Source organism: Microcaecilia unicolor, chromosome 6 (genome assembly GCF_901765095.1).
Source record: "Microcaecilia unicolor chromosome 6, aMicUni1.1, whole genome shotgun sequence".
Lineage (NCBI taxonomy): Eukaryota > Metazoa > Chordata > Amphibia > Gymnophiona > Siphonopidae > Microcaecilia > Microcaecilia unicolor.
In genome coordinates this window covers 116,247,947-116,271,804 of record NC_044036.1, presented here as the reverse complement: position 1 = coordinate 116,271,804, position 23,858 = coordinate 116,247,947, and the positions used below count along the sequence as shown (strand labels likewise).

Below are 23,858 nucleotides of genomic sequence, written 5' to 3'. Positions count from 1 at the left end.
GTTTTAGCACGCCTAAAAATAAGCATGCGCTAAAACACTAGAGACGCCCATATATTCCTATGGGTGTCTAGTGTTTAGCGTGCGCTAATGATTAGCACGTGCTAAAAATGCTACCGTGCCTTTGTAAAAGACCCTCTTAGTTAGTCAAAAAGTGTGTTAAGTTAGTCCAATAAAAAATGTATCATCTTATTTTCCTTGTTTTTTGTTGTTGCTGGTTTCTATTTTTTACCTTTAAAGAAGACTAACACAAAAACTACATTATTTATGCAAAGTTCTTTAGGACCTGATGTATTTCTCACCCCTCCAGGTAATTTCCCAAAATCTGACCAAGGAACATGAACACATCAAGGGTGAGGTTGATGGTATCCTCAGTGAACTGAAAAAGAAAGATAAGGAAAACTGTACAGAGCGAGTATTAGAAGAGCGACCTGAGTACAGAAGGATCCTGCAGAGAGATGCAGCTGCCGCATACACTCACAATGAGGTATTATATGGTTGACCTGATTATGGGCCCATGATGGAGAAATGCAGGTCATACATATAGATTTCCAGTGTGTATGATACTGTGCAGTTGCTAAACAGTGAATTATATATGAATGGCATGCTATTCAAAAGCACTTATCCAGGTAGCACATCTCCTATCCAGGTAAGCACCGTTGGCTGGGGTCAGTCAGTGAATTGCAGAGTCATTATCCATATGATGCTGCTAAAAATTATTGAAGACTTCCTTTCTTTATCCAAATAGCGCAGAGGCAGTTCATAGGCTGAATGAGGGCGTTAGTGGCGATGTTCAATCTGTTAAGATCATAAGATTAGCCATACTGGGTCAGACCAATGTTCCATCTAGCCCAGTATCCTGTTTCCAGCAGTGGCAAGTTCACAAGTACCTGGCAGAAACCCAAATAGCAGCAACATTCCATGCTACCAAGGCAGTGGCTTCCTCCATGTCCATCTCAATAACAAACTGTGGTCTTTTCCTCCAGAAACTTGTCCAAACCTTTTTAAACCTAGATACACAAACCGCTGATACCACATCCTCCGGCAACGAGTTCCAGAGCTTAACTATTTGTTGAGTGAAAAAGTATTTCCTCCTGTTTATTTTAAAAGTATTTTCATGTAATTTTATTTAGTGTCCCCTGGTCTTTGTACTTTTTAAAAGAGTAAAAAATCGATTCACTTTTACCTGTTCTACACCACTCAGGATTTTGTAGATCTCAATCATATCTCCCCTCAGCCACCTGTTTTCCAAGCTGAAGAGCCCTAACCTTTTTAGCCTTTCGTCATACAAGAGAAGTTCCATCCCCTTTATCATTTTGGTCACTCTTCTTTGAATCTTTTCTAATTCTGTTATATCTTTTTTGAGATATGGTGACCAGAATTGAACGCAGTACTCAAGATGAGGTCACACCATGGAGCGATACAGAGGCATTATAATATTCTTGGTCTTATTTTGCATCCCTTTCCTAATAATTCATAGCATCCTGTTTGCTTTTTTGGCCGCTGCTGCAAACTGGGCAAATAAAGTTAGGACAGCACCAGCAGTCACTGCTAAATAAGGATATTCAACATGGCCCACATATGTAAATTACAGCTTCTTCATGTGTAGAAAGGAGGTTATTTACATGTGGTGATGTTCCACATGTTTGCATTACCAAGAGGCATGGTAGGGATGGGGAGAGGGAATGGCCAGGGCGAACCTACCACATTGTCATGGATTCCGCATCTAACAAGGGGAATACATATAGCTAGGAAGAAATGTAGACAACATTTACATCTGTCTATAGGTATCCATAAGTTCCTGCTGTAAGGGTCATGTGCCAATGCCAAGGTCTGTACCTGATGATTATTCTCCCCTGGCATTGTGTGCCCTCCATCACGGCTGCCGGGTCACTAATGATGCCCCTCAATAGCACATTTGATTTTTCCCCTACTCTCCACCCTCATGCTAGCACATCTGATCCAGGGGCATAGCTACGGGTGGGCCCAGGCCCACCCAATCTCAGCTCAGGCCCACCCAGTTTTACAGCAGTTGAGCAGCCACACTGTTGCCACAGCCTTAGTTTCTTTCTTCCCCCACGGCGGCGGCCCGCTCAGCCACCTCCCACATGCTTTTCTTATCAGTCGGCACTCACTGGCAGCTCCTCCTCCTCAGCCAGCGCGCGACGCCGGGCCTCGTGTAATCTCGCGGTGCGCTAAACACAGTCTCGCGGAGTTGCGGTCACTGTTCTTCTTGATTTACAGCAAGCAACCTCAGCTGCACGCGCCATGCGTGCACCACCACGCCATCACACTGCTGTATCTCTACCCCCCCGGCCCATCCGGGGCCCGCAGTGCGCAGTTGCGCATGGCACAATGGCGTTGTGCTGGCGCACACAGTGCCGCATGGGAAAGGTCGCGGGTGCAGCTTCAAGTCCACACTGTGCCTACCTGTGCATGGTGCCCTGCCGGCCAGGTCTATGATTTGAAGTCGGTTCTTCTTGGGGAGTCAATTGATTGCAGTCACTGTAGCAGCAGTAGCACTCCCCCGTGGCCCCATACAACTACAGGAGCCAGGTAGTAAATACATATATATTTTTTAAAAAATTCAACATGTCATGTAGCAATTGTATTTGTACTCAATTGCCTAGAATAAAAAAGATATATTGAATGATTAAATATACCTTTCTTTTTTGCCATAGAAAGTGAAAAGCCCGCCCTGACCCAGAAGCCCACCACCAGCCAGCATTTTGATTACTCTTGTAATCAAAATGACTCTGGTCTGGTGTTGGGCTTCTGGGTGGGGGGTGGACTCTTCACTGCCTAGGGTAAAAAAGAAAGGAATATTTAATCATTAAATACCTGTTTTGCCTTAGGCAATGAAGAGCTCATCCTTACCCAGAAATTCCCCAACAATAAATTTTAATAGTACCCAGGTTCATTTTTTAAAAGTTGTCTATTTCTCTCAGTTTGGTAGGTTTTTGGGTGGGGATGGTCTCTGCAGTGCCTAGGTTTAAAAAAAATGTAGGCAGTTTTCTCTGGGTGGGCCAGTGCGGAGGTGGGCACAGCAATGCCCAGGACATTAAAGAAAAGTATTTTATATTTAATGCCATGGGGGGGGGGGGGGGGGGGGGTAGGGATTAGGACAGGGCTGAGCTAGGCTACAGGGAGGGGTGGGGTGGTAGGATACGGCTTATGCTTAGCTATGGGATGGATGGTGGGGAAGGAAAGATACTGGACTACAGGGATGGATGGGTGGGGGTAAGGTAGAGAAGGGAAGGGCTGATGCTGAGCTATGGGGACGGATTGGGAGTAGGGAAGTGAAAAGCTGATGCCAGGCAACTGGGATGGATTGGGGGGGGAGAGAAGGGAAGGGCGTAGGGAAGGGAAAAGCTGATGCCAGGGGCTGCTGGGATGAATGGGGAGGAGGTAGGGAAGGGAAGGTCTTTATGTTTTTGTAACATGTTTTAAAATTATGTGTATTGAATTGTGATCTGCTTAGAATTGCAGCAATAGTGTGGCTTAGAAATTAACTCAATAAATTTTTGGTTCTGTATTCTGTAATTGATGAGGGTTGGTCTGTGGTCTGCGTGTAACTGAGCAGGTGAGAGTTTCTGCTGGCATGTGGTTTGTATAGGGATCTATGAGTCTGACTTGTCTGGCTTTTCCAATGGGATGTGTACTGCTGTTGTGTATATTCACTGCTGCCTTTTTAAAGGTACTGTTATTGGAACTGGTGTTATGGTTTGCAATATATAGGCTCTGCAGGATTTAGTGTTACTTCACAAAATACCTGGCAGTGATGGGATTTTATTGCTATTATTGAGGTGCTACCAGAATTTGAATACATTATTATATGTCCGCTGTAATTATAATGCAAGATCCTTTCATGTGCGTTGAGATGTTTGCTATTATAGTAGACTTATGTCTGGTCAAGTTTGATATGATATAATGTAACTATATTTACAAATATTGTTTTTTTATGTATGTATGTTGTTTATGTTGATGCAGGGCAGCTGTTGGGCAGCATTCTAAGGCATTATTTTGTAGTATCCCGAGAAACACTACTTATACCTATATACATAATGCCCACCCATATTAGCTCTGGGCCCACCTAAAAAGTCAGGTCTGGCTACGCCACTGATCTGATCGCCCACCTGATCATCCCTCCTGACAACATCAAATCCCTTGGGGTCCTCCCCCCCCCCCCCCCCCCCCAGCAGAACTACCTCAATCCCCTTATTCATTCATTCATTCATTCATTCATTCATTCATACCAGGGGTCTCTGGTGTATAGCAGGAGCAAGAGGAATGCCCACTTGTTCATGCTTATACAGTCCTGGGTTTGAATAAAGCTCATGTGACTTCTAGGGTTTGCCTGCACCCTTTTGCTCTTACTTGGAAGGCTGCCCCTAGTAGTATAGCCAGAAGGTGATTTTTGGGTGGGCCAACGAGCGGAGGGAAGCCTGGTTCAAATCCCACAGCTGCTCCTTGTGATCACTTAACCTTCCATTGCCTGAGGTAAGCCCTCTGGGGACAGAGAAATAGTAACATAGTAAATGTTGACAGATAAAGACCTGGCATGGTCCATCCAGTCTGCCCAACAAGGTGGCCAGAATTGGATCTGGCACTCTGCACAGGTTCCACTTCTTCATGAATAAACACTGGTATACCTAATCGTTATCTCTCCATGCCTTGGGGCACAGACTGTAGAAGTCTACCTGGCACTGGTCCTACTTCCCAACTACTGGAGTTGCCATTGAAGCCCACTCCAGCATTCAGCAACTGCAATCTCAGTCGTTGATGCCAGCACCCAGCATGTGTGAGAACTGAGTATGCGCAGGGTATTGGCCAATGATACACTCCACTGCAGGGTGGGCCTGATCTGAAAGTGGATGGGCTTATACCCACCCAGGCCCACCCATTACTACACCTCTGATGTATATACACACTCAAAGGAATTGTGCATACTTTAAATTTTTGGATGGCCATATGAACTGAATTCACACTCATTAATGCATACCCCTAGAAGGCAGTAGAGATGGAGCAACTACTGAATCTACATATATAACAGTCTGAAATAGTTACGTTTATGAGGGAGCTGTTCCATCACAGACTTGGCTTCTCAGGTAACTTCAACAAGTAACCCCCCCTTCTCAACTGATGTTACGGTCTCTGCTGCAGATGAATGTTTGGCTCCTAGACTATGGATTCAGTGGCACACATATTAACATCAGCTAGAGATATGTTGGTTCATCAAGGGTTAATGAAATGCAATTTTTATCATTCCCATAAAAGGAAAAATACGAGGAACGTTTCCTGAATGATGCAATTTTTTCTCATCATGGAAATGCCATTCCACGGTCAGCAAAGAACCATCAAGCACCTCAGGGACAACCTGATGTGAAGAGCAAAGCTGGTCCCAGACCAGGCATCATTCGAGGTATTACCTACTACAAGGCCCAAGCCCCTCAGGAGAATGACATTGAAGAGGAGCGTGAGTATTAATATTTATTACCGTGTAAATTCCTTAGGAGCTACGTCGTCAAACACACTGAAATTTATTTTGTAAGAATATCAAAGGCCTTATAGACACATTCAAGTGGTGTATGGGGTTTTTGCATGCTTTCTCTGTTGAGGGAATATTTCCATTTCATAAAGTAATCATGACAAAAATCAGAAAATGTGTGTGTAATTGCTTAACCCTAATCTGATCGACTGAGGTCACATGGGACCTTGACATTTTTATGTTGGGCTATTTTTGTGCTTTAGCAAATAATCAGGTGGCATTTCATCAATTTGTTGCCTAGTTATCACTGAGTGTAGCACCATTATTAGAATGCGTTTTGGTGCAGAAACATTTTAAATATAATTTTATTTCTGTCAGAGTCTCCAAATATCCCATATCGCTATTTGAATTTAAAAAAAACATTTATTAATACCTTTGGGTTTTACCTGTGCTGCTGGTCACTTACTGTGCAATCTATCCTGCTTATTTTCGAAATAGAAGGGCAGCTATCTTCCAACACAAATCGAGAGATGGCCGGCCTTCTCCTCACGCCGGCCAAATCGGTATAATTGAAAGCTGATTTTGGCCGGTTTCAACTGCTTTCCATCGCAGGGCCAGCCAAAGTTCAAGGGGGCGTGTCGGCAGTGTACTGAAGGCGGGATGGGGGTGTGGTTAAGAGATGGCCGGTCTCGGCCGATAATGGAAAAAAGAAGGCCGGCCCTGACAAGCATTTGGCCGACTTTACTTGGTCCATTTTTGTTCACAACCAAACCTCAAAAAAGTGCCGGAACTGACCAGATGACCACCGGAGGGAATCAGGGATCACCTCCCCTTACTCCCCCAGTGGTCACCAACCTCCTTCCATCCAAAAAAAAAATTAATAAACATTTTTTGCTAGCCTCTATGCCAGCCTCAAATGTCATAGCCAGCTCCATCACAGCACTATGCAGGTCCCTGGAGCAGTTTTTAGTGGGTACTGCAGTGCAATTCAGGCAGGCAGACCCAGGACCATCCCCCCCTACCTGTTACACTTGTGGTGGTAAATGGGAGCCCTCCAAAACCCACCTGAAACCCACTGTACCCACATGTAGGTGCCCCCCGTTACCCTTTAAGGACTATGGTAGTGTTGTACAGTTGTGGGGAGTGGGTTTTGGAGGGGGGTTGGGGGGCTCAGCACCCATGGTAAGGGAGCTATGCACCTGGGATCAATTTGTGAAGTCCACTGCAGTGCCCCCTAGGCTGCCTGGTTGGTGTCCTGGCATGTGAGGGGGACCAGTGCACTACAAATGCTGGCTCCTCCCACGACCAAATGGCTTGGATTTGGCCGGGTTTGAGATGGCCGGCTTTAGTTTCCATTATCGGCGAAAACCAATGGCGGCCATCTCTAACGCCGGCGATCTCTAAAGGCAGCCCAAATGTTGAGATCTGGCCGGCCCCGACCGTATTATTGAAACGAAAGATGGCCGGCCATCGATAATACGGTCGGCTACGCCACTTGATGGGGCCGCCCTTATAGATGGCCGGCCCCGTTCGATTATGCCTCTCCACATCAGCAGCAATATGACAAGAAGGGTTATGTTTTGTGCTGCAGATGCTCTAAAGCGTATTTTGGAGAAAAACGAAGAGAGTAGTGACAGTGCGAGTGACAGTCAGGGTTCTGGCACAGAATATGTCAGAAGAGTCTAGGCAGTGATACTGAAAAGACAGTTGACTCAGACACTCAGTAAGTTCAAATGAGGATTAAACAAACAAAAAAAAAGGAATGTCATTAAGCAGACTCGTGTGTCACATGATAACCCTTGACATGCTGTCATTGCTGAGATTAATTTACATTGAACTCTGTTGCTCATGCATGATAATAATTAGCTAAACAAAATTCTATGTTGTGAGAAGTGTCTAGTAACAGTCTCTAAGATGGAAAAATGTACTGTATCTGCAGGGTTACATTAGGTTCAGAATATGAACACTGTACTGAGGGAGGTACCTCCAACCATTAGCTGGAAATGCAGGACTTTGAAAATTTAGGGAGTCTTTTACTAAGGTGCAGTAGACCTAGCGCGGCCTATCATGTGCCAAAATGGCACTACCTCGGGATGCGCTGAGGTGTCCATCCCGTGGTAGTTTTTTGATTGGTACACTAATCCTATGCCAAAAAATTATTTTTGTATTTTTTTGGCACGGGAGGCCTGTCTGGGGATGAAGAGTAGGCATGCCCTCTCTAATTGGATAGCGGTAATGGCCATGCTCTAATTGGAAATTAGCGTGTGGCCATTAATGTCAGAAATTGAAAATTGCACAGAACACAGCGAAGATGACTCAAGAATATGGTCTTGAGACGATGTTAAAAAATCCAAATTTATTGTGTAGCTCAAAAGACTCGACACAGCCAAATGGCCTGCATAATATACATAAATAGCTTAAAATGTCAGCAAGCATATACATTCAAAATGAAATGAAACTACACAAAAGACACATTCAGATAAATATCTAAACATTAAATATAAGAATGTTAAAATATTGGTACCACTGTAGAAACAAAAACGACTTATAGACATAAGTAAAATTTGAACACAATTATAGGTGAAAAATAATAAATAAGCAAATGTAAAGACATTGGTGCATCTTATAAGCGAAAATGACTTCTAGACAAAAGTGAAATTAAAAGCCCAGTCATCGCAATAAGAGATTGAAAAAGTCTTCACAATTATAAGTAAGAATAAAGTTTCTAAAATAAGACTCTTTTGAGTAATTTTTGGAATTACCCAACAAGGCTCTGTGCAGGGGAAAAGATCTTTTGAAGGAGATGCAAATATTGAACTTTGTTGGGATCTTGCCAGGTATTTGTGACCTGGATTTGCCACTGTTGGATGGGCTTGATGGACCCTTGGTCTGTCCCAGTGTGGCAATACTTATGTACTTATGACTTCAGGACACCTCTTTCTCCCTGACGGAGTTTTAGAAAAGAAATTCTCATTTGTTCAGGTTGTTCTGGCACTGTTGTCCATCAATGACTGCATTAAACCAAAGCACCAGCAACACATTTGCCAGTAGTCCCACATTTATCACTGAAGATGTAAATAACATTAGCGCATTTTAGATAAGCTTAAAAATGACATCAAAATATGCTTCTCAATTCTTTCCTATTTTGGCAGTACTGAGGGGATGGGTGTATTTTGTCTTTTTAAGTATATTGTCTTTTTGGGTAAATCAGTTTCAATCTTTATTTTATTTTGCCTGATCCTCTTCTTAGTGATAATACCTCAACAGTTTGTACTGTTAGTATATTCTACAGTGTATGACATTAGTTACATAACTCTACTCTCTGGTTTCCTTTCAATATAATCACAGAGCAGAGTTTAGATGATTTAAACTGAAAAGAACCAGCCCCATCTGCAGAAGTATTCAAAAGGGTATACACTAGGGATGAACCTTCATTTTAAAACAAATGGAAAAATGCAATGAATGAGTATATTTTTGGTTTGCTTCATTTAAAATGAAATGAATGGACACTGGTCCCAAATGAACCTAAAACCATTTATTTTCATTACAATTATAGTCTAGGGGACAAGAAAAATAGTACTAGTTTTAGTAGATAGAGTAGAGCTGCATGGAGGTGGGGGGGGGGGGGGGGGGGGGTAGGAGTCACTTGACTTATCATGAAGAAAGTTGTGACAAGCAGTCCGAGAAAGCCAGATCTGAAAGGCATTTCTGAAGGGAATGGTTTAAAAATATTACAGCAAAGCAAAGTAGCACTGATGGTGCTGCAGCAGGTAGGCACTCACTCTTTGTATCTGTGTAAAAGAAAAGTGACTTTTAAAATTCTATCAGGCTCTCTTTTTGCATAGGAATCAGTGTGTTGGAATCCGTAGTAGACATCAGAGAGACTCATCTGTAGTATGTACCTAAGTATTGGGTGTGTTGTGTATTAACATTGAAACCACCATGCATTATATGCAATATACAAACTAGCAGTGATGTAATTCTCTCTTATTCAATCATGTCAGTGCTTTTAAGGGCCAAGCATGGTAATGGGAGAAGTAGAGGAGGAAAGGTGGCTTGCTCTCCTTAGAGACCTAGGGCCAGCATGAGCGCCAATGATGATGATGAGAGAGGTGGGATCTCCTGTAGCCCACCAAGAAAAATAGCAGCTAGAGAGATGCAAACAGGCTTATTTTTTTAGGATTTTCATATTGTATATTTGGATACATTTGTTCTGAGAATCAAGTTCACTTGCAGTGCTTGATCACCATGAAATCCAAGCATGCTTTCAGTCCTTGAGAACCAGGTTGCATACTCATGCATTTCATGTTAACAGCTAAAGCTTTTTTATGGAATAAAATCATTCCATACTGTTTGATTATAGAGCACTCTACAACTAATATATCTACTTGTCCTAAATGCCATTAGCTGAATTTACATGTTAATTCAAACTTCTGTAGCATCAGAAAACACCAACCCGTGAGCTTCTCTAATAAACCTTTCCAGTTTCCCTTTTATCATAGTAACATAGTAGATGACGGCAGAAAAAGACCTGCATGGTCCATCTAGTCTGCCCACGATAAACTCATAGATATAGAATTAGAAGGCTGAACAGATTTTCAGAGCAGAGTTAGGGTTAGAGCTGAGGTAGAGTGAAAACGTAACTTGCCTAAGGTCACACAGAAAGATAGTGGCAGATCTGGGATGAAAATTCAGGCACAACACAAGAGATCTCTTTGATTTTAGTTCTAACATAGTCTGACAGAATATCAACTATCTTAAAAAGACATTGATTTTTCCAGTTATTCTAAACTAAAACATTCTTTGTTTGGCAGAAGATGAACTTTTCAGTGGAGATCACTCTATAGATATGCTAATTGAAGATCAGTTCATAAGACTGGTGCCGAAGGTGACCCGGGCGCCCTCTCTGACAAGCCGGCCATCAACAAGTGAAAGTACAGCCACACAAACAGTATTTCCCAGTTCAGTGACCACAACAAGCAAGATCTCCTCAGCCACTGTTGCCCCAACTGTGCAGTCATTATCCTCAGCCCCAACTCAGATCACATTCCAAGCCTCAACCAGTACACCGATCACCACTGTCAATCAAACTCCTGAAATAACTACTGCCCCAAAGAAAGTACTACCTACAGCTACAACTTCTATATTACCTACAACTTCAGTTACCACTGAAGCACCTCTCCTGCCAGTATTAACTAGCACTATCCCAGCTTCAACGACCACCCAAGCCACAAGTAGCAACTCTGCCTCTCCCATCAGCACTATCAGCACTGGCCCCAGCCTGAGAAAACCTGCTATGCCAAGCCAGAGGCCCGAGGATCAGAAAGAGGAAGAGGATGACCTGAGGAAAGTAATTGGTAAGTTCAAGCCCTACCCAACAGATTTGGCCAGAAAGGAATTTTTAGCTGAGGAAAAGCATGCTAACCAGAGCTGTTAAAGTCCCTTTGGGGCTCATTTTTGAAAGAGAAAAACATCTAAAAAGTGGCATAAAGCAGAATTTGGAAGTTTTTCTCACAAAAATGTCCAAAATAAGTATTTTCAAAACCTATTTTTAGATGTTTTTCTATGAAGTCCGTCAGAAGGGCATGTAGGCATTAAGTCGGGATTTGGGCGTACCTAACACTTGGAGGTTTTACAGCCATAATGGATCAAAACAAAAATCTCTAATTTGAGACTTTGTCAAATTCCCTATCCACATGCTTAATTACTCCCTTCAAAAGTTCAAATAGTTTGAAGGACACGGCTTTCTTCTACTAAGTCCATGCTAGCTCTTTCCTATTAAGCCATGTTTATCTGGATAACCACAAATTGTTGTCTTCCATTGTTCTGCTATGTCTAGTTGACTTGTATTATTATTATTGTTGTTATTACTATTGTTATTGTTGTTTAGGGCAGAGGGAGGAAAGGAGGGGAAGAGGTAATTTGTACTCATTTGGGGGGGGTCTTTTACAAAGGTGTACTAGCGTTTTTAGTGTGTTCTAATGATAGGAATATGGGTTTTTCTAGCACTTAGCACATGCATATTTAACGCACACTCTAAAAACGCTAGCGCGCCTTTGTAAAAGGACCCCTTGATGAGTTGTCCATTATGTTGGACAAATTGGCTGTTTGTCTTTGGTGGAGAAATAATTAAAATATAAATGAGAGAAAATGATTCTACCATTTTACCTAGCATCAGGGTTACTGTGTCTTTATTTACTTGATGTATCCCAGGAGGACATTTCAACATTGATTACTTTCCAGTCTGCTGGTACAATGGTGAATTGGAAAGGTGGGTTGATGATTACCAGTAGCAGGTCTTCAATATCACATTTGAGTTCCTTTAGAAATTGGGGGTGAATACCGTTGGGTCCTGCTGATTTACCAGTTCCCTTTACCAACTGTGACACCCAGTTCAGTTTCAGCAGGCATAAGCCCTGGTGCCCAAATTTGGGTGCTGAAATTGGTACTCATTGGTATTCTATAATGGGTGCTGATCTTTGAGTGGCCATTGTAAAATAACATTGCGAGCTGATTTTTTTTTGTGCCGATTTTTGAGCGCCATTTATTGATAGATAGCTCTTTGTGAACACTTGAGAAGCTGAGTAAAAGGTAGTGTGCGATTCTGGAATTGGTGTGTTTCTCTTGGACAAATCTGAGATATTTCCTATGATTGGGGTGTATCATTATGTGGGTGTAAGCATTCTTTAAGTCCAGAGAGTGTAATCAGCTTCCCTTTGGGAGAAAGGGAATTAGGGTGCCTAGAGAAACCATTCTGAACTTTTATCTCATTAGAAACTTGTTTAGTGCTCTTGGGTTTGTACAGGACAGACTTACCTACCCCCCCCCCCCCTCCCCTCCAGTCTGTTCATGATCATGAAATACTTGCAGTAAAATCCCTGTCCTCTTTCCCTTGGTGGAACAGGATCGATCACATATGTGTCTAAGGGAGAAGAGAGCACCTTGCTTTGGGTTGAACTTTGTTGAATGAAAGCAGTATCTAAATGCAACATAACATAATAATCATTCATTTGCAGTAATCTGCATGGGAATCACGTTAAGGCATAAAGACTACATGCATTAAAGAAAACCAGCTTTTTCTGCCTGAGTGATAGTAAATAATATTTTAGGCACGAAATAGCTCTTTTCATGCCTAAATTTATTTCCATTCCTTTAGTACAAGGGCTCTCAAATGCCTTTCCCCTATTCCCATTTTCTTAAGCTATAGAATTTTTTTTGTTAAATATGTAATTGGAAAACCATTATAAATCTGTCTTGTTATGTTAAAGAGGTGAAAATGTGCATCTTTTACCCCTTTTTCATCAGGGCGATGCAAAGAGACTCTCTCTACAATCTCTGGCCCGACAATACAGAATACATATGGAAGAAATGAAGGTGCCTGGATGAAGGACCCATTGGCAAAGGATGAAAAAATCTACATCGCCAATTATTACTATGGAAATACTCTTGTTGAATTCCGGAACCTGGAGAGCTTCAAGCAAGGTATAGCAGTCTGGGCAGTGCAAAGAATTAATGCAGCCACAAGTTTCTAAGAGTAGTCACCTCTCCCCTCAATCTGTGATATCTAGGGTAGGAAAACAGAGGAAGCACCATACAGCTGGGATAAAAGTGGTTATGAATGTGGGGCAGGATGAATTTCTGTGTAAAGAGAAAACAAAATGTTGCTCATTAATGCATATAAGTGAAAGCCATATTTTTTGGAAATTTAAATGGCTGCTTGTAGTTTTCAAAATATACCTCAGGAGTGTTTTATTGCTACAGTGACAAAAGTACGTTTCGGTGGCTGAAAGTCCACCCAGATACGGCTAACTTAGTTGGGTTTACTCTATTTCAGTATTCCTTGAGATTAATATATTTTTTGTTTTGTATATGTTTCACATGGGGAAAGCACTACATGATAGATAAGAAGGGGCATTTTCGATATAACATTTAAATCCAACTTTGGACTTTTTCCTCAAAACATTCAAAATCCAAGTGGTGAATATAGCTATTTATGAAACAGCAAATCATTTATCTTTTTGTTTTGAAAACGGCCATTTGTTAGATGTTGCTATACTCAGTGTGTCTATCTTTTTGGAAATAAACTGTCCAGTGAAAAACACATAAAATCAAGCCATTAGGTTGTAGGATTAGTCAGCAAACTTAGTAGACTGGCCACACAGTCATCCCAGCAGAGCAGCGGGGCAGCCTAGGGGGCAGTGCAGTGGACTTCACATAAAGGTACACATCTCGCCGTTGCCCCCTTATGTTGTATGGGGAGCCCTCCAAAACCCACCAAAAACCTACTGTACCCAACTGTATGCCACTACAATAGCCCTTATGTTTGCAGGTGTCACCTATATGTGGGTACCAGTGGTGTCGCCACAGGGGGGCCTGCACCCCCCAATTTTGGGTTTGGGACCCCAGGTCTGCTGGTTTGGCTGGCAGGGGGTCCCATAGGCACCCCGTATAGGAGGCTTGCAATCGTGGACTTCCGACTTCCCTGCTGCCCTCACAAGCGCAGCGCTTTTGCGAGGCAGCTCTGGCTCTCCCTCCTTCCTTCCTTGGTTCCCACTCTGGCTCCCTGATCAGCAGCCCCCCCCCCCCCCCCCGCGCACGTTTTAACCTTTACTTTCCGACGTGGCAGCGGTGTCAATCAATAAAGAAGAAGGCACAACAGGCTCGCTTCCAGCTTCTCTCTTCACACAGTGTCCCGCCTTCAGCGTCAGCGATGATGCATTTCCTGTTTCCGCGAGGGCGGGACACTGTGTGAAGAGAGAAGCTGGAAGTGAGCCTATTGTGCCTTTTTCTTCATTGATTGACGTCGCTGCCACGTCGGAAAGTAAAGGTTAAAACACGCGGGGAGGGGGGGGCTGCTGATCGGGGAGCCAGAGCGGGAACCAAGGAAGGAAGAAGGGAGAGCCAGAGCTGCCTCGCTGCAGCCTGCCACAGAGAGTAAAAGGGTTGCGGGGGGGGGGGGGGGGAAGAAAGGAACAAAGAGGAGGGCTGTTGGGGAGCTGAGGGAGGCAGGGAGAATCGCTGGATGTGGAGAGAAGGCGAGGGTAGGGGGAGAGAACAGACTGCTGTAGAGGAGGGGAGGGCAGGGCAGGGGAGAGGAGAATTGCTGGCCATGTATGGATGGAGGGCAGGGCAGGGAGAGAGAAGAAATCGCAGGACAGGAGGGGAGGGCAGGGCAGGGGAGAATGGAGAGTTCCTGGACATGGATGGATGGATGGAGGGGAGGGCAAGGGAGAGAGGAGAATTGCTGGAAATGGATGGATGAATGGGGACAGGGGAGAGAGGAAATTTGCAGGATATGGGTGGATGGAGGAGATGGCAGGGGAGAATGGAGAGTTCCTGGTCATGGATGAAGGGGAGAGCAGGGGAGAGAGGAGAATTGCTGGGCATGGATGGAGGGGGCAGGGGAGAGAGGAAATTTTCTGGAGATAGATGGAGGAGAGGGCAGGGGAGAATGGAGAGTTCCTGGACATGGATGAATGGATGGAGGGGAGGGCAAGGGAGAGAGGAGAATTGCTGGTCATGGATGGATGAATGGGGACAGGGGAGAGAGGAAATTTGCAGGATATGGATGGATGGAGGAGATGGCAGGGGAGAATGGAGAGTTCCTGGACATGGATGAAGGGGAGGGCAGGGTACAGAGGAGAATTGCTGGACAACATGGATGTGGATGGAGAAGGCAGGGGTAAGAGGAAGCTGCTAGATATGGATGGATGGATGGATGGATGGAGGAGAGGGCAGGGGAGAATGGAGAGTTGTTGGACATGCATGGATGGAGGGGAGGGAAGTCAGGAAGGAGATGCACATGGATGGAGGGGAGGGAAGAGAGGAGAAATGCTGGACATGGATGGAGTGCAGGGCAGGGAAGAGAGGAGAAATGTTGGACAAGGATGGGGGGAAGGAAAGATAAAGGAAGGAGATGCACATGGATGGAGTGGAAGGGAGAGAGGAGAAATGCTGGACATGGATGGAGGGGAGAGAAGACAGAGGATGTAGATGCACATGGATGGAGGGGAGGGGAGTGAGGAGAAATGCTTTATATGGATGGAGGGGAAATTGCTGAATTTAAGGGCTGGATTGGAACACTTTGAGGCCAGATGTTGAAACTGGTTAAAGGATAGGGACAGGGCTACAGATGGTAGACAGGACGCATATGGACACAGAAAGATGGTGGACACTGTGAGAGAAAAAAATATCAAATGGAAAGAAGACACTGGGACCAAAGCTAATAGAAAAACTAAATGCTCAGACAGCAAAGGTAGAAAACATTTTTTATTCAAAATTTATTGATTGGAATATGTCAGCTTTTGGAAATGTACATCTGTGATATTTTGCATTTTTCTAGTATTGCTGCATGCTGAGTCCGACTTCTTGTATTTTGCCTTCATATCTGTTGTGTCATGTGTTTTTCATGTGTGATCAAGATGCAGTATTCTGCTAGCGTGTAGTATTTGCAGCCCTTGTTGTTTTGTTTTTGTTTCACTAGGTTGGGTACTGGTGTTTTAGAGCCCGGTGTAATTATAGTGCTGCCTTTCCACACATAAAGGTTGTAGCTCGTCCTGTCCTTGGAATTAGTGCTGTTATGGTTTGGTAAGGCTATGAGTGTGTTTTTGCACAAGTTTGTGTATAGTGCAAAGGACGTATCATGATATTATGATCCCTTGTTTCATATTGTTGACAGTCTGCATTTTCCATATGGTGGTATATTGGTGTATTAGGGTCTGCCCAGTGTAATACTTATGGTACAGTAAGGTTCTGAGTGTGTTTTTGCACAAAGTTGTGCATAGTGTTTTGCAGTTGATCGATTGTGTTTAGTATATGCTTTGAACAACCACTTTATTCTTTGACATATGATACATATCTAATATCTAAAGCTAATAAAAGGTATTTATTAACTGTGACTATTTTATTTTTACTTATTTTTTTTCTGTGTGTTGTCAGACAATTATGGAGGTAAGCTCTGCCCCTGGCCCCCCCACCCCTAACCCCGCCCCCTTTAGCCTCCCCAAACAGTTGGGCCACCGACCGCCTAGCAAGCAGAAGTTTCCTGCAGGTATATTCTCCACGGCACTGCCTGTCCTGCTTCCCCTTCCCTTGTGCTTATGCTGTTTTTAATGAAATTGAGGATGTGCTAGCCTTGCGCATGCTCAATTTCACTAAAATACATCATGCCCGCAAAAGCAGGAAATCAGGGCAGGCACCTTTTCTGACTTAGTCGTGATAAAAACAGGTCTAGACCAAAACATCTAAATTGTAGCCCCAGACGTTTTTGTTTTGTTCCAATATGGCCCCAACATGTGATTTGGTTGCTCTGTCAAAATGCATAGCAAAACATTTAAACATGGATTTCGAAAATAGCAATTTGAATATTTTGGCAAGTAAAATGTCCAAATGCTGATTTGTGCTTTTTGAACATTTTTCTGTTTCAAAAATGAGTCTCAATGTGCAGTGGCGTAGCTAGGTGGGGCACAAGGGAAGCGGTCGCTCCCCTAAACAGATTTTCAAAGAAAATGGCGCCTATGTGCCATAGGTTAAGTGCCTTTCCAGTCCCTGAAGGAACCGTGAGCTTGCTTCCCATCCCTGACCTGCCCCTCACTTATTGTCATCGGCGCACATAGAGCTGCTGCTATGACCCCACATGCAGCTTTCTTTCATTTGTTACTTTTACTTCGCAGCCAAGTAGTCAGGGAGGCAGTCACGGTGCCAACCAATAAGCGAGGGGCAGGTCAGGGAAGGGGAGGAAACCGGCAGTGGTGCAACAGAGCCATGACCCCATGTGCAGCGTTCTTTTCTTACTTTTAATTACTTTGCAGCCAAGTCAGGATCGGGGATGCAGAGAGGCAGTAAGCGGCGTGAACCAATAAGAGAGGGCAGGTCAGAGATGGGGAGGAAACCGGAAGAGGCACAATAGAGCTATGACCCCGCACGTGGCTTTCTTGTGTTTCTTTGCAGCCAAGTTGGGGTCAAGGAAAGCAGTAAGTGGCAAAAACCATTAAGTGAGGGCCAGGAAAAGCTAAGCTCGTGGTTGTTCCAGGACTCTGAGGACTGAGGAGGAAATGTCAGGGAGTGATCAGGAGGGATGGAAAAAAAAGAGAGAGAGAGAGAGGGCCAATGGAGGGGTGAGGGGAACAGAGATGGGATGATTCATGATGAACATGGAAAAAAAAAGAGCAGTACTGGGGGGAGGACAGGCAAAGGGGAGGAGGAGAGAAAGAGGATAAAACTGGATGCTGAGGGATGAGAGAAAAGGGCAATGTGAATGGAAAGAGAGAGAGAGAGAGAGAGAGAGAGGGGTGATGTTGGATGGTGAAGGGGTGAGACAGTGGGGTGATGTTGGATGTCTGGGGGGGGAGAGGGAGGGGGGAATCCTGCATGGCAGATGGAGGGAGAGACAGAGAGGGTCCTGGATGGGGCCGGAGCCAGGGCCAATGGGATGAGGAGAAGAGAGATGGGATGATGTTGCATGATAAACAGGAAATAAAAAGAGAGAGGAGTACTCGGGGAGAAACAGGCAAAGCTGGATAGAGGGGAGTTAAAGAAAAAGACAGAGTAAAGCTGGATGCTGGGAGATGAGACAGAAGAGTGATGTAATGGGGAAGAGAGAGAAGTGATGTTGGCTGGTGAGAGGGTGAAAGAGACAGTGGAGTGATGTTGGAGGGGGACGTGAGAGAGAGAGAGAGTCACAGAAGAGATCCTGGATGGCTGGGGGGGGGGGCAGGGCTGGTCTTCGGCAGAGGCGACCAAGGCGGCCGCATAGGGCCCCCGCACTTAGGGGGGCCCCGCACAGCATGCCTCAACTCTGCCTCACTCCGGCTGGCCCCCGCTCGGACGACCGCATCATGATCCTGCTCGGCCGCCGTCGCTCCGCTCCCGCCACGTTGTGGCACGGTGCCCACCCTCCGCTGAGCCCGCCGTCGGCAGCCTCCCGCCTCCCCAGACCCCGACAGTTGCACTGACAGCCCCGACAGACAGTTGCAGCGCCAGCACGACGGCCCCGGCTCCCGACATAGAGTTGCAGTGACGGCTCACCCCAGCGTTTCACTTCCTGCTCAATGTTCCGCCTTCTGATGAGGTATTTCCTGTTTGGTGGGTGGGAGTCACTGAGCGGGAAAGCTGTCTGGAGCCTGGTCAGAGGTGAGCCGGTGCATGAGTGAGTGAAACTTAAAAATAAATAAAGACAGTCAAGTGGAGCTCGAGCTGGAGCAAGTTTGTGCCACTGCCATTCAAAGGCAAGCCAGGTATGATGATAGCTTTTCTTATAAGGAAGAAGGAAGTTTCAAACCCCTTTTGTGCCATTTTAAAGGTAAATACTATTGCAGTAGCCTATTATTCTCCCATCAGTGATTAAGTCAAAATTCAGTGTTTTATGAAGGGCAGTGACAGGAAAAGATCAAGAGATTAGCTAAAGTGGTGCGTGTATGAGAATTGGAACTACTAATTGTAGTGGACTTGAACTGAATTTCGGGGGGGGGGGGGGGGGGGGGTCATGATAGCATTGTGCTTATTATTTCAATCAGTATTTTTTGTACAAGTGGTACAATTTTAGCTTCATTTGTCTTTATTTGAAATTTCATAAATAAAAAATTTTCTAAAAATGGAATAATCGTACCAATGGGGTGGAGCTAGGGTGGGGCGGAGCTATGGTAGGGGTGGGGCTAGGGTGGGGAGACCAAATTGGTCTGCACAGGGCCCCGCACTTGCTAAGACTGGCCCTGGGGGGGGAGGGGGGGTCCTGCATGGCAGATGGGGAGGGGAAGAGAGAGAGGGTCCTGAATGGCAGATGGGGCAGTAGAGAAGAAAAGAGAGGGAGGAGTCCTGCATGGCAGATGGAGAGAGAGAGAGAGGAGGTAAACTAAAAACCTGTAACTCTGAAACCTTATGGCCATTTGGCAACCTACTAAAAACATTGGTAGCCAAATCATTTTATAGTTACGCGTATGCGGGGACGGGTCTCTAAAGGGTTAAGTGAGGGTGGAAATGGGGTTAATAAAGACAGTGAAAGAGAAGCAGTAGGACATAGGGTACAGATAAAAGCATGGCCTGGAGACAAGGGGAAGGAAGGAGAGACAGGGATGGAGCTGGGACTAAGAGGGTGACTACAGGGTTAGGAATGGGGGAGTAAGGAAGTGGGTGAAAGATAAGGGGAGTAGGAGACTGAGGAAGTAAAGATACAGAGGTGCAAAGGAAGTGCTGGAGAGGAAATGAGGGAGATGGGGAAAAGCCAGTTGGTAAATGAGACAAATCTGTGAAAAGGAGACTAAGGACTAGAAGGTGAGAGAATGAGAGTAAAATCAAATGGGTGGATATAATCACAGAGAAGAGAAAAATGAGTGTGTGTGTGGTGGTGGGGGGAATAAAACAAAAGATCAGTACCAGACAGAAGGAAAGGGAGAAGACAAGAGGGAGAAGAAATGGAAACATCTACCTAGAAAAGAATTCAGGAGAAGACTGACTCATGGAAAAGAGATGGAAACCAGCTTAATTAGAAAATTAAAATTCCCAGACTACAAAGGTAGAAAAAATGGTTTTTATTTAATCCTTTTAAGGAGTGCCTGCTTTGTTAAATGTACATTTTTTATTCGATTTTTATTTTATAAAGGACAGGAGAAAATTCGTTTCTGCTTCTCTCTTACCAATATTGCCCTGCTTAAATAGTCTGGCTTTCTTGAGGGTATCCATTTCAGGTTTTGTCTGCAGGTTTTTTGTGGTCCCCTATTTTGTACCAGGTGAGAGAGGCTGTCCATATTCTGAGAAGAAGGATTCTGCTAGCACAGGAGTAGACAGCCTCAGTCGTCAAGGGCCACAACCCAGTCAGATTTTCAGGATTTCTCCAATGAATATGCATGAGATCTATTTGTATACAATGGAGTCAGTGCATGCAAACAGATCTCATGCATATTCATTGGGGAAATCCTGACAATTCGACTGGCTTGCTGCCCTCAAGGACTGTGGCTGCCCATCCCTGTGCTACCATATAGTGTCTGTGTAGGAAAGGTCTAGCTTGTTCCAGTTTCCCAGTAGCCGGTGTATTGGTGCTCTAAGGCCCAGTATAATATTTATATCACTCTCTTTTCATAGGTGGGTTAGGGCTGTTATGGTGTGTTAGTTTTCAGTATAGGTTTTGAGTGTCATCTTGCAGGATTTTGTGTTATTTCACAAAGTATCTAGCCCCATTTGAAAGTAGACTCTGGGGCAAGGGCTGCCTTTGGTGGCCCTTGTCACCCAAAGTAAAATGCTCAGGACTAGTGGTCTCCACATCCTGTAGAGTCACCATACAAACAAAAGCCCATCTGATTTAAAAAAGTGTCTAGTAGTGGAAGGAGTGTGTGTGCTGTCCCTGAGGTGATGGTCACAATTTGAAATATTTTTACTTCTAGTTAAGAAGACAGGCTGCCTGCTCCCACCAGTCCTGGGACATCTGCTGTGTCTGGCCTCCTGATGTAACTTCCTGTTTTCCTCATAGGCAGGACACAGCAGAGGCAGTCTGTTAAATCATTGCTGGTCACAGCCATGGCACCAAAGCGACAACATTGGCATTGCTGGCTAGCCGAAACCAAACAGTGCCTATTTTACAACAGTCTGCTCCCCCTAACCTCAAAACCTGGTACGCCTCTGCCAATGTTAAAAAAACGACCTCTAGCGCCTTCTGCTATATTCGTATGGTCATTACTCTAAGCTTATCTATCTATACATATACAATTTTTATTTTTATTTTGATAATGTTTGATATAATTACAATTTTGGTTCCCCGGGTCTTAGTGATTAATATTCTTCAGTTTCTCACTGTGGGGAATGAATTACGTAAATAGATTTTTGATTAATTCCCAAATTTTATATTTCTTTACCCTATTTTTACCCACTGAAAAGGCATCCAAGCATTTGTAAAGCTACTCAGCTATGTTTGTTCTCTAACAGGTCGCTGGAGTAACTCTTATAAGCTTCCTTATCACTGGATCGGAACAGGTCATGCTGTCTACAATGGATCTTTTTACTACAATCGAGCATTTACACGCAACATTATTAAGTATGACCTAAAACAAAGGTATGTAGCTGCCTGGGCCATGCTGCATGATGTCATATATGAGGATGTCACGCCATGGCGGTGGAGAGGTCACTCAGATATTGACTTTGCCGTGGATGAGAATGGTCTGTGGGTCATATACCCAGCTTTTGATGATGAGGGTTTCCAGCAGGATGTCATTGTCTTGAGCAAAGTGAATGAGGCTGACCTCGGTACGCGGAAAGAGACCACATGGCGCACCAGCCTGAGAAAGAGCTTCTACGGTAATTGCTTTGTCATCTGTGGGGTCTTGTATGCTGTGGATAGCTACAACAAAAGAAATGCAAACATCTCCTATGCCTTTGACACACACACAAATACACAGATCATCCCCAGACTGCTTTTCGAGAATGAATACTCTTACACGACACAAATTGATTACAACCCTAAAGATCGTCTGCTCTATGCCTGGGACAATGGTCACCAAGTCACTTATCGTGTCATCTTTGCTTACTGAAAGCCCATCACGCAAGGACACATATACAGTGCCTTCAGCACCTTTATCTGCTTTGTACAAATTAATGAATAAATGGTTTATATATATGTACGTGTGTATATGTATTCCCCTGTGGATTGTAGATCAGTCTATCTTTGTATCATGCTTAGGTTTTGTTGGGTGGGTGGGATTGTTTTGCAGGGGCAAGGTCGACAATATTTCCTAAATGTGGTACAACAAAAAGAAACATCCCTGTTAATTTCTGCTTAAACAAATACCTAGTGATAAGAGGTTATTGTAGAAAGACTGTTCCATGCTTAAAACCATTTTCAAATGCAGAATGGGGCTTTACGAAAATTGCATAGCCGTATATGCAGTTATACATATGTGTCAACAGCTCCGTACTCACACATTTGGGGCAGGGTTCTGTAAATGGCGTCTAAAATGTAGGTGCATCCCCAAAAAAAGCGCTTAGCACTATTCAATAAGCTGCACCTAAAGTTAGGAATGGTTTATAGAACAGTGCATAGGGCCGGGGAACACGCTTACATGTAGGTGCGGCCATTTACGCAACTGAAAACCTGGTGTAAATACCCACGCCTAAACGTAGGTGCATTTCCCAGAATTCTGTAACGTGTGTAAATTTCATAATGCCTCCAACATGCCCACACTGCTCCCATAGCCGCTGCTCCTTTTCAGCTACATGCATTCAGATTTACGCGCACCTCTTTAGAATATGCCTAAAAAGAAGCGCGTAAATTCCAGTTATTGCCAATTAGTGATGATGATTGGTTGTTATTGGTCAATTATCATCACTGTTGGTTCATTACTCTATTAAGGTGCATGCATAATTGGGCACATGTACAATTTAACGCACGCTACTTGCCGTGCCTTATATAAAATCTGAAGTTTGCTGTGTATAGGCTTTCCCAGGGGCAGAGTGGTGATAAATTTGCATGTGTTATAAAATATATGTGGCCACATAGAGTGTGTGCGGAGATATTTATACCTACCTCAGAGCAGATGTAAATTTGTATATTTGCAACTGTGCACATTTTAGATGCTTTCTTTGTAAAAACAGAGGGGTGTCTATGTTGTCTTTATAAAATACAATGCTCTAAATGGTGCTGTTCTCTTATAACTCTCTTATGGGGAAGGCAAAGCCACATCAAATAACTATGGGATCCTTTTACCAAGCTGCGGTAAAAGGGGGCCTGAGCTAGCGTCGGCACGTGTTTTTGACGTGCGCTGAGCAGGGGCATAGCCAGACCTCGGCGGAAGGGGGGCCAGAGCCCGAGGTGGGGGGGGCGTTGTTTAGCCACCTCCCCCGCCGCCAACCCCCCCTGCCACTTTGGACCCCGCCCGCCACTTTGGACCGCTGCCGTAACCGCAACCCCCCCCCACCACCCGCCCACCCCTGCCCTGCCGTGCATGTAGCCCCGTGCAGGACGTAAAGCATCAGAAACAGATGATCCCACAACAAAGGCGCCGGAGTCGACTGGCGCTGAAGAAAACTCTTTGGCTGGCGGGGTTTGGGGACCCCCGCCAGCAAGCAAGGTACCTGATGCGGCGGTGGGGCATGTGGCGACGGCGGGAGGGGGGGTAAATGTAGAGGGGGCCATGGCCCCACATAGCAACGCGCCTGGCACTGAAGCCCCCCTTTACCACAACGGGTAAAAGGCTGTCTCTTTTTCTCAAAAAGAAATGGCCGTGTGGTATGTGAACCACTTGCCGTGCAGCCATTTCAGGGGGGAGCACAATGCAGCCCGACTACCCAGCGCTACAAAAATAGAAAATATTTTTGTAGTGCCGGAAATGGCATGCGCTGGAGGTGGGCATTACCGACGGGCTCCTGTGGTAGCCCGGCAGTAGTTCCAGAT

The 23,858-nt window shown here is 44.7% G+C and overlaps 1 protein-coding gene across 1 annotated transcript in view; it reads left to right on the top strand.

Annotated features, from left to right (window-relative positions):
* OLFML2B (olfactomedin like 2B) overlaps positions 1–23,200 on the top strand; it is a 69,438-nt gene extending 46,238 nt beyond the window's left edge. Inside the window, exons 4-8 of the mRNA XM_030207652.1 lie at positions 308–484; positions 5,275–5,473; positions 10,300–10,842; positions 12,791–12,967; positions 21,398–23,200. Coding sequence (XP_030063512.1) covers positions 308–484; positions 5,275–5,473; positions 10,300–10,842; positions 12,791–12,967; positions 21,398–21,999 — 1,698 coding nt within the window. The 3' untranslated portion in view covers positions 22,000–23,200. The remainder of the gene's footprint in view (positions 1–307; positions 485–5,274; positions 5,474–10,299; positions 10,843–12,790; positions 12,968–21,397) is intronic.
* Positions 23,201–23,858: the final 658 nt, after the last annotated feature.